Consider the following 11,845-nt stretch of genomic DNA (forward strand, 5'->3'; position numbering starts at 1 on the left):
GTTCTGAAGGCAAAAGGGGGTCCAACCCGTTACTAGCATGGGGTACCTAATAAAGTGGCCGGTGAGTGTATATTCAGAGTGCCTTTAGGTTAAGGCGTCCTTTTTGAAGCTTTGAATGTTCCTGCTGGCTGTGTGTTTTAAACGCTGTGTGTATTCAAAATGTGTTGAGTGTGTTTCAGAGGCCAGTGGTGGCGTAAGGCTTTTTGTCAGCAGAGGGGACTGAGGAACCAAAAGACGGAGTGGTGAATGATCAGGATCCTGCTCTCTAGAGAGGCACCAGTTCAGAGGTCAGCATAGGCTCTTTTGGGGAACAGTGTGTGGGTGGAAGGTATGATTGTGTGTTGTGCCTACTTATGCACAAACGCCTATGTGTGAGCATGTGTACGTGTCCGCATGCGCTGGGTTGGGTTACAAACACAAAATGGATCCCAGTGGACAGGCATTTTCAGGGCAGGTCTCTGTGGATGTAGAGAGGAAAAAGGAGAGAGAGGATGATGAAGGTTAGTGGCGGTTGGCCGATGGGGTTCAGCAATGATGGAGCAGCCTGCTAATGAAGAGCCATCTGAGGCCTCCATTCACCTTGAACATGGACCACTACAGCTACCCTGACCTTGGCTTTGATCCACAAAGGTACTTGACCTCACTATTCCCCCAGAGGAACCATCCTGCCATCTGGACAGCATGCATGCATATGTATAGAAACGTGCACACACCCACGGATACATATGCATGTGCACACAGGCACATAATGCTTTCACAGGTTTCATGTTGTTGAATTCTGTCTCTGGTGGTGTTTGTTAAGCCACATACCACCATTATTGTTTCGGCACGTAAGCTGCTTTACGTGGTTGTGCATAATTGCCCTGTTAGTTTTTTTGTTGAGTTGTGTTGTGTTTTGTGTACACTTAGACACCACATGCCAACCATATGTCACTGCCTTTGTCACCAAAAAAAGAGAGGGCAAGCAGGGGACAGGGTGGTGAAGGGCCATTCTCCACTAAAACACATTATCCCAAATGTGGAAATGTTGTAGGTAATAGACTTCTTTATACTATATTTATAATACTCCCTCCCCACCCTCATAACACCCTAACCACAACCTCCACGTCTTTAGACATCAGTCCAATAATTTTTGTTGTTGTAACTATCCCAATGGTTGCCACGCTCTAAAGGCATTACATTGGTTTCCTGCTCCTCTCCCTAATTGGAATGCAGCAGCTTGGAACGTAGAGGTTCCTTGGAAATTCCCTACGTGGTGCAAAACACCCTTCTTCCTCACATTGGCTTGTCTTGCTTGCCCGCCCAGTTCAGCTGTAAATGACAGTTATGTCACGGGTGACTTGAGTTGCAGTCCATCTGTGGAAATGTAGACCTGTCTGCATTTTCCTCTTTATATATTTCATCCTCTAGCTTGATGAGAATTTTTTATAGTATAAACTGAATAAAGTGGAGCTTTGTGCAATACAGTAATATTGTCAACCAGAAAGGCTTTCATAACATACGTAACATCTTCATAAATTATAGCATTTTGTAATACATCTTTTCAGAGAAATTTGTCAGAAAAATGAAGCTAAGCCAGGCCCTCATCATTAGCAGTAGCCACAGCTTATTTTTCCCTAAAAGTAGGTCAGTGTTAGCGGGTTTGGTGTCAATGACATGGACATAGTCTTTGCGTCACTGTTCTGGACGTGTCCATTGATTAAGTTACTGCATGGAGGCAGCCGCATCTGTGCATATGCAGGGGAACAAGCTGTGCCCATGGCTTAGTAATTAGAGACATTTGAAAAGGTGAGAGTGAGAGACGGCAAGATTACCCCTCGCTGTGCATCAGGTCTGATTTCTGTGCAGCAATTTTTTTACCCACAGATAGCATCGTACATTTACTTAAGTGAGCTGATTATGGCTCTCGCTTTCACTCATCTCCAAAATACCTTTTATTAGTCTCCCTCCCTCCCCTCCTGTCTCTCTCCCCGACAGCCTGTCATATATATTCTCTCGTCTCTTGATAATAATACAATATCTCCCTTTAACATATTCTTTGAAGTTTTTTTTTCTCACCCACTATAATTCATTTGTCTAACTTGGATAAAGGGCATCGGAAGGAAGTAGTGGAGGAGAGGCGTGTGTCAGAGTCAGAGAGAGCGTCTGCTCCAGCTGGAGTCAATATTTGCTTTAGGAATCTCAATAACAGGCCTCCAGTCATCTGCATCTCTGATAATGGACAGCCATATGGCTCTGTTGACCCACGCTGTGCCGAGGTTTCTCTTCCTTTCTCCTCTGACTCCCTTGTCTTTCATTTTTCAGCTTCCTTCTAACTTCCCTCATTCCTTTTCATTAACTCTGTCCTTCTACTATATTTTGTCTTCCAATTATCAACTATCTGGGCTCATTTTTTTTTTTTTTTTACAAACATCCTTTCTCTCTTTCTATCATCCATAAAAGCCTGGATATGACCCACCACACAGAGCTGTGACCCAAGTTGCCATGGCAGCAGAGACTGGGATGCACACTCTATGTCCAGTACTGTGTCCAGCAAGTGACAGAAAACAGTGACGTTGCATGTCTGGCTATGACTGGAAAGATATAAAGCTTAACAGGAAAGGGCTTTTAAATGTGTAAAGTCATGCTGCTCTGCATCTCTTAAATGAAGGTCTTGGGCCTGTCTTCCCTTTTTTTTGTTCCTACAAATGGTAGGAAATGTCAGCTTTCAACAAAAGGCCCCAAAAATGGACAGAGACTTATTCTTTTTTTTTTTTTTTCACAGAGCAAGTCAGTTTTTCTGTAATTCTTTTCTGTTTGTTTTAACCTACCTTTGCTAGTATTTCTCTCTAACTAAACAATGCTGTTCATGTTTTTGCAGTTTAAAAGATATGGACTGTAAATAGACTTATTATTTGGTTCATAGGTTGTTCGGAACCAAACATCTCTACCATTTACGTTAGTTTACAAACCCGTCTTGCTCCCTATCTTCCTCTGTTACCCTATCCTTTGTCTCAGTCTGCCCTTTGTCCATCTCTGTCCCTGTGAGCAGCTTGGCCATCGTACCCACTGGTACCTCCCAGCTCAGGTGCCCGTCACCCCTGCTTTGCCATGGTTTTCTCAAAACCATTGGTCATGGCTGCCTTGGCCCCTGCTGTGGCGGCATGTGCCCACAGCAGGCCCCCTGCCCAGTCACTGTCTCATCCTATCTACCTAACCCAGACCAGAGCCTCTCGGCCCAGTCCAGCCTATCTCAGCTCAGCCTGGTTCAGCTTTGGCGTCAGCAATAGCCCAGTGCAACTCCACCCTGGCATTTGCATTGAGATGAGGGGGAGGGGGGTGTGTGTGTGTGTGTGTGTGTGTGTGTGTGTGTGTGAGAATGCATGTCTTTGTAGAGCAATTTGTTAGGTGTCGGCTATCAAAGAAACATGGCCACAAACAGACAGCCGTGAGAATAATCAGGCTCATTGTCAAACATGCACACACACAGTTAAATCTCAAAAGTGCTTACAATGATTATGCCATCAGATAGGCCGTTTTGCTCCAATGGTTCCCTGTAACATATTTTATCCTGCACTTGCCTCAATTCCACAACAGACTTAGCACGGTATACTATGATAATGATATGATAACGGCCATCAGAATGTTTTCCATCCTCACCCGGCAGCCATTTTGCGGGCTTATTTATTTATTTCATATTTATTAATTTGAGCTTTCCCATTTCGAATCTGGCCATCCATCCTGCATGCTGGCTGCCCAGGCTCCAGTCACTGCTTGTCACTCTGAATTTCAAATGGCTCCAATTTTCCCCCTGATGGCACGGAGAAGTGGCAGGCAGCACATCGGGGAGGGTGGTCCTAGACATGCTGTCTGCAGCAGGGGTTCTATTAGAGAGAAGAGAGGGACGAGAGGCGAGGAGAGGTTTGGAGCATCACGCCAGTAGTGATGTATTCTTTTATTTCTTTTTTTTATGATCATTTTGGAGACTGCTTTCTCATTTGTGGCTGTGTGGCATGGCTGATTGTTCCATCTTTGCTTCTGGCTGAGTTGCTGATGGTGGAGCTGCCCTGCCCTGCCTCTCACCCTCACAGTACATGTATTTGCAGAGCAGTGCTGAAAAATTGTGATTTATTTCTATCTGACAAGTGGTGCTATGTACAGATGGATGCTTTGATGGATGACAGTCTGAAATGTGATTATTTTGAGTATTGGATTTAATGGCAGATAAAGGATAATTATACCTTGCTGCCCTTTTCTTCTCCACCATGTCATTATGTTTTGTTCCTTAACGAGACTTAACCAGCTATGAGGAGCGGGCTCTCTACTTGGAGGCCATTGTTCAGAACCACAGAGAGGTCATGAGCTTCGAAGACTTTGCCTCACAGGTCTTCTCTCCCTCTCCTGGCTATCCAATGAGTGGGACAGGTGAGGAAAAACCACGCTGCAACACAGTCCTCCATGTTGTCTTTCTATTCCATGTCTTTGCCCTTTTCTTTCCGTCTCTCTATTCCACTATTGCTTCATTCTTTTGCTCTTTTTTGTCATATCTTTTCTTGCCTCTTTTTCTGAATCAGTTTTTCCTCCTCAACACACCTGTTTGCCCCTGTCACCTCCTCAGCCACCCTTGTTCGCTCCACTCTTATTCCACGCCTACGCTCACAGATGAATATCAAACGGCTCTTTACGCCTTCCAACTGACTTCAAACACTCTGCTTTCTCCACTTCCTCAAGCCACACACACACTACTTTGCTCATCTGCTCTTGTTTCAAACTGCATCAATTACTTTCCTATGAATATAAGCAGCCTTGTTTAATGGTTGTCGGTGTGCGTGCGTGTGTGTGCATGTGCGTGCGTGCGTGCGTGCGTGTGTGTGCATGTGCGTGCGTGCGTGTGTGTGTCTGTCTTCATGAGCTTCCACAACACTTAGGAGATCCAACCGACAAACAGCAGCTTGCGGATGTCAGCACAGCACTCTTATCAGTCCATGATGAATAGAATGGAAAAACGTGTCTTATCTTGTTCTTCCTACTTGTACCAGCTCTGATCGATCTGCAACAGCACTGAAATCAATACAGGATTGCACTTTTCCACTCTATTGGATCCCAACACGCGTTCTGTTTTGACAAGGAAAGCACTTCACAATACCACACCATAGATGTCTTATCATTTTCAAATCTGTCAGTGCTCATATGTTTGAAGGGCGTTTAATGTGTATATAATATTTTTAGCCAGTATGCTGGCATGTGAGAATTAAATGTATGTCAGATTTTGTGTGTGTGTGTGTGTGTGTGTGTGTGTGTGTGTGTGTGTGTGTGTGTGTGTGTGTGTGTGTGTGTGTGTGTGTGTGTGTGTGTGTGTGTGTGTGTGTGTGTGTGTGTGTGTGTGTGTGTGTGTGTGTCAGATTCTCAGACGACAGGTGTGATATTCAGGCTGTTGAAGGCAGGCAAGAGGTAGTCAGCTACATGACCATACTGTTTTCCCATCTCTCCTGCAGAGGTGTAAAATCTCCCCGGACTGACCTCTTGTGACCTCCCCTTCATCCCCACCACCAAACCAGCTTAAAGCTAAGGGCTGAGGGAAAGAATAGATATAAAGAAATGTAGAGGATGAGGAACTGAGTTCAAAAGAGAGAGGAAGAGTAGCTGGTCAGAGAGGTTAGAGAGGCTAGCCAGGCTTGAGAATAATCTTTCACAGCATGGGACATTTAATGTGAGAGGCCTTAACTTAATGAGGCTGTTATGTCACCCTCGCTGCAGCGGAAACTGGTTCTGATTGGCAATTTGTATTTCTTCGGAATCTATGCGTGTAAATAGATTACTAGATTAATGTGAGTGTGTGTGTATGTGCCTGTCCATTCATATTTTACCCAAGACTCACCTTTTCTGTACAATACCGTAACACATTTACTTTGTTTTTTCAGTTAATGATTTTTAGTTGATTTTTGACCTCTTAAATACTGCCAGGTTCATCGGTGAGTCCACCCTAATAAAATGGGGATGAGAATTGTTCAAATCCATAGAACTGTATTTCCGTTCTAGTAGAGTTTCCAATTTTAACACATTTTTAACAATGAATTTCAGCAAAAATAGATACATCTACAATAGATATATTTTAGGGTGCAGCCATGAAAACGGGAAACTTGGGTTTGACCATTTCACGGTTCAATATGCGCATCGTATCCTGTAGCTTCACTAAGTGCTGGGACAACCAAATAATATACTGTGTATGTCAATCTGTCATATAATGCAAAAAGAGTTTTTAACTCTAAAATTGAAGAAAGCAATGAAAGTTAACAGAAAAATCTAAAATTTTAGCCTAAGGTGTTTATAAGAAAATAGGCACACCAAGATGCAACTAATCTGACAAAAACCCAAAGATTTTTAGTTTACAGTCATAGAATACTAAGAAAACCAGCACAATTGGTTGACTTTCATAATGGTTCCACCTGTGACTGTAAAACACATGAAAATCTTAACTCAATACCGTCCATTAACATGAAGCCAACTGTTTGTCATTAGGAAAAAGAATCTCAAAGATCTTCATTGTTCCTCGAGGGGAAATTTGTTTTGCAGTTGGAGGTACAAAAATAAAAAACACAGTAAATAAGGCATAAAACATTTTAGACTTAGACTTCTCTTTATTATCCTTTTGGGATGACTTAGCAGCACTTGTGGCAATGGAAATGTAACAATGTAAAATCTGCCACCCCTCCTTGCAATATGCCAAAATGTTTCCTGCAGGCTGTGGAAAACACTAGTAATGCAGCAATGAAACTCCGGTTTAGTCTCATTTTTGGGACAAATGAAACAGGATTTGGGACAACTGCTCGCAATTTCTTGGGAAATCTGGTCCCCCTCTTCCCAGCTGTCACAGTTGTTTGTGTGTTTTTTCATGTATTCTTATCAACTGTATTCATAAACTGACGGCTGCTGTGTGGCTTTCCAAAACCATAGACATGATGTATTTAATGCTTTAGGCCACATACAGTACATACAGTGCATAACCATTAGTGTTGTAGTCCATCGTCTTGAGCCTCTGTGTCCCGACAAGCGTATAACTTCAATGTAGCTGTGATGGCTGGCTGACACTGCTCCTCATTCTCACCTTTCTGAAATGTGCTGCGCCGCCCTCCTGTGTGTGTCTGTTAGTCTGTGTGTGTGTGTGTGTGTGTGTGTGTGTGTGTGTGTGTGTCCATCCGTGTGTGTCCATCCGTGTGTGTGTGTCCATCCTGCTCTGGCTCCCTTTGCTGCCACTAACATGTCATTCATGCTTCATGACAGCGTGCAGGCGTTGGCCAGGGATGGTTTGGGACATGGAGTACCCCTGGGCCAAACTGGACTGTAAGACTCTGCCTGCTTCCTCCACACTAGGCATGACGCCCAGCCACTGTCCACCAACATCCAGCCATCCATCCAGCCATCCATTCAATTAGCTTGATTTAGCCCTTTTTGTAAAACCAAAGTGGGGCTTGAATTCAAGTACAGATTCTGCATGCTAATTGCTAAATGATGCACTTCTACAGTATTTCACCAGTTCCTCTGTAAGGCATTTAACCTCAGTCCTCCCCTGTCATGTCTTCAACCTGTTTGGCCTGTCAGTATCCTCCACAGCCTTGTCCTCCATGATCCTGAATGCAACCTCACTCTCACTTAACAACTTCAGGCTAGCATCATATCTTCTTGCATGAGCTAGTACAACTGTCATACAGACTTTATCCACAGTTCTCTGGTCTTGTTGTGTGTGGCACCTGCACTGCTTTGCTCAGTTTTTATTGTTGTGTTATGTTGTGTGTTTTCATCATCTTAACCGTTTCTAAATGAATGACTGCACATGAAGTGGATGAAAGAACTTAAAAGTTCCCATGACTCTCTTAGGTGCCCCCATATATTTAACTCTCTCTTCCTAACCCTCCCTAATAGTAACATTGGTGGTAAATGTTTCTGTTGTTGCCATGTGAACTGCCCACCATTCATGCTTTGGATTTCAAGATTGTCATGACTTTGAAACCTGTGAACTGGACAGATGTATCAGGTGCCATCAGAAATGATGGCCTTAAAGGTATCTTCAGAAAGGTAGCATTTGTTGATTAACTCATCACCCAAATCAGTTTACCTTGTCTGACTTTTAAACCTTTCAGTGACAACTAACCTCAACGCAATATGCTGTCTGAATCACCGACCTTTCAGCAGCGTTGTGTTGTCTCCTACTGCAGCGTGGTATGGTGTGTGTGTGTCCACTGCTCTCTCACATGATGCTCTACTCTGTTTTTCCCTTTTAGATTAAAAATATCTAAAAAGGTCCAAATACTGTATATGGCGAAGGTAAGCCCCGAGTCATACAAGACGCTTGTTACTGTCCAGCGGCCTACCTACCCTTTGCTCGATCACTCATCCTGGCTGTTCCCACTCCTTCTTTTTTTATTCAGCACTAAACAAGCTTTGAGTGCTCTGACAAAGGGAAATGGACAGAGAAACCAGGCTGTTTATTTGGGGGTGTCCTACTGTTTAGGCCCGGCTGGTAATTGAAAGTGATGCACAGTGGGTACAATTAGCACCTGACTAAGTAGCAGCATGAACAATACGGCTACACTTCTGGCCCTCGCTTTTGCATGTGGCACGCCTTTATCTCTTCCCCCAGCAAACACTTTTCTTTCTATTTTTTCTCCCCAATCTCTCAACCCCCCTCATTTCCTCCTGTTGGAGTGTGCCTGTTTGCCTGGGGCAGACTCTGAGACTAGCACCTGCCGCACTAGAAGACGTCTTTGTCATCTAAAGCCTTGTTTGAACTGCTGCAGAGGTGACCAATGGGATAGCAGGGCCATTTAAAGACCCTCTTTGTTTTCTTTCTCTCTTCGTCTCTCCCTTCTTCTTTCCAGCTGAAATTAACCTTACCGTAAGGCAGATTGGGCTGAGTAAGGAGCGGAAATGTTGGGGTTGTAATGACGATAATAATGATACATTAGCCTCTTCTGGATCTGGGTTATTTTTTCACTTAGTAACTTACTATGAAAATTAATTCTTGCATAAGGCCATACAGAGAAGAACACCATTTAGAAACTGATGCAACCCCAGTCATTAAGTGCCACAGTGGGAGTGATGACTGTTTAGTGCAGCATGTTTTAATGGCCGCTAAACGAAAAGGGAAGTCTGTTGAGTGGGTGGTGAACTGTACCAAACTATTGTCTGTGTATATTAGCTGTAATAGGTGTTTGCCTTCCTTCTGTCTAGCAAATGTCTTTACAGAACATGCAATTGGAGTCTATTTTATAAAACAAAATGTTTACTGTAGGAATGAATAGAAGAATACAGGAATGCAGGATTTGTTCTGTCCATCATGCCAGCCCACATTTTTAGCTGAGCCCACTCCTTTTTTTAAATATTCATATGCAGATTTGAGAATTCAAGTTTGGACCCCCCTGGCCTCCCCTCTAGCCCTTCACAATACACACACCCAATGTTTCATCCATAGCCCAGCCCTCTCCCAGTGAGCCGTGGCCCTGGATGCTGCGGGTGTCCACTGTGCTAAGTGTCTGTTACTCCAGCCATCTGCCATTCCTTTTAGACGCTGCAACTTGAGATGCCTCCGAAAAATGGCAGGAAATAAAAGGATAGGAAAGAAAATAGGCAAACAGATGCCATCTCAACAAAGCAGAAAAGTTGTTTAAACTCGAAGCATGGTGCTGAGGCAGGTGGGGGGCCCGCAGTTTGGGTTTGGTCAGGGGCACACTGAGGAAGTCAGGGCAACGTTCACAATAATTAATTTTCCCAACACTGTTCCATTCCCACCTTCAAGACTTATTACTGTTTTGCATGACCTAATCACGGGTAACCTAATCACGTTTGTTTTTTTAAAAGGACAATACTTGGCAAAATGGCAAAGCTCCACATGTTCACAACAAAAGCATAATGTGCAATTTTATTTTCCCTCAAAGCATTCTGGTGTCACACTGCGAACAGAATACCTGTTTTTTTTTATTTTGCCTGTAACTCCAAAGGATACTTGTCATTTTTTAAATCTTATAAAAATCTGGAAAAACTATTTGAAGCTTCTCTTTAAACAAAATTGCTTTTCCACCGCATGTGAAAAGGCATGGAATTTCTGAAATATTTTAATTTGCTTACTCACATCTTTATTCCAATGACTTAGGGGGTAGAAAAAACTCAAATCTTAACACTTATTTTACAGTTTGCATTGTAAGTTGTGTGAATGTCGGTGAAAATCCTGGGTACTCTTGGTTGTGGGAGCAGCCACGTGCATGACAAAGCATGCTGGAATAAACCGCAATCGCACAAAGCCCAATGAACCTGATTGCCGTGTCTAACCGGCTCTGTCTCTTTTTTTATTTCTGTCGCAAACTCTCACTCCATCTCTCTCCCAGGCTCCTTCACTGGCAGTGCAAGCACCGAAGCCGGAAACACCGCAGGAACGACAGACAACGTCGACCAGGTTTCTCCCACAATGCCCCGTGCCACAAAGAACCGAGTTTCTGGAAAACTCCGCCGATCAGCCAGCGCTATAAGCAAATCCTCCAACTGAGCTCTTCAACCCAAACCCCCCCAAGTGCAGCCTTTAATCTTTTCTTGAAGAACATCACACACCCAGCCGTGACTGCAAGAGTTTCTTTCTTTCCTTTGGTGTTTTATTTTGTGTCATATAAACATTCAACTGGAGCATATTGCAATTTTTTATTTAAGTGGCAATCATTGATTTTGTTGATACATTTCCTTTTGTTGTGGTGTTTAACTGCTTAATCGAGATGAACTTTGACTGAGCTATTTATGTTCACCCTGGTGGTTTCAGCTTGAGAATCCGAAGCGTAGGTAGCCTTGACTCAGAAGTCTTAATGCAGCCTGTGATTAAAATGTCATTTTTATTCTCATTTTCTAGTGCAGTCTTGATGCGCTAGAAAATAAACGTTCTTACTATAGTAAGGGAATGGATCTGCTTCACTGTTTCTGTATCCTCTATTTCCAAACTTAATCTGACAAAGCACTGAATGACAAAGCTATAAATGGCATCATGCTATAACTGCACAAAAGATTGGTATCCATTGATAAATGTGTCTGCCTTTCTTTTTTTTTTTTTTACCTTCAACTGCACCTGCCACCACCTTTCCGTGTCAAAGATAACCACTTTGGATGGTGACAGGAGGAGGACTTTGTCCTGCTCGTTAGCACCAATTTGGACCATGTTCATGGACCATCTCCCTTACACTGAAAAGGAGAAGAGGCTGATCCATGGGGAAAGCCTCCCCAGAACGATTTGTACTCAATGCACTACTACACAGACTTCCTGGGAACATAGTCCCTGCAGTATGTGCAGTCTGAGGCTTTTTAATTGTTTTGAACCCAGAGTGGACAATCAATGACGTCTTTCTAACTTTAGCTGAACAGAAATTTGTTTGAGTTTTCTTGATCACTTTTCATTTTTAAATGAATTCCGATGGATTGTGTCATGATTTGATTTATGCAACTCTGCTGGAATGAGGAAAGACTGTTTGTAATTGTTTTCTGATGTCGTTAACATAGGCTCATGTCCCGGTAATTGAATAAGTTCCTTCTGTCTCTTTCCTCTGCTATCAGTTTCCCTGTGCTGTGAAGTTAAAGACATCGACATTCCAATGTTCCCGAGCAACATTTTCTTTTTGCACTCACTCATTGATTTAACTAGGATTGAGTGTTTCTCTTTGTTCAATGATGTAAATTCCTTTAAATTGTATTTGTCTATTTCCTAGATGTATATAGAAAGGACTATTTGAGTTATTTTGCTGTTATGTATTCATGTGCTGTATAGAGGAAAAGTACCGCCAGAGCCTCAGGTGAATCTTAACCCAGGCATGTGTGCATAGGAGCTTCTCCCAGACAG

General features: G+C 43.1%; 1 protein-coding gene across 1 annotated transcript in view; it reads left to right on the top strand.

The window, feature by feature from the left end:
- Positions 1-11,598, top strand: part of ralgapa2 (Ral GTPase activating protein catalytic subunit alpha 2) — a 63,861-nt gene extending 52,263 nt beyond the window's left edge. The window contains exons 32-34 of the mRNA XM_034859159.1: positions 4,283-4,404; positions 7,261-7,320; positions 10,359-11,598. Coding sequence (XP_034715050.1) covers positions 4,283-4,404; positions 7,261-7,320; positions 10,359-10,516 — 340 coding nt within the window. The 3' untranslated portion in view covers positions 10,517-11,598. The remainder of the gene's footprint in view (positions 1-4,282; positions 4,405-7,260; positions 7,321-10,358) is intronic.
- Positions 11,599-11,845: the final 247 nt, after the last annotated feature.

Source organism: Etheostoma cragini, chromosome 20, assembly GCF_013103735.1.
Source record: "Etheostoma cragini isolate CJK2018 chromosome 20, CSU_Ecrag_1.0, whole genome shotgun sequence".
Classification (NCBI taxonomy): domain Eukaryota; kingdom Metazoa; phylum Chordata; class Actinopteri; order Perciformes; family Percidae; genus Etheostoma; species Etheostoma cragini.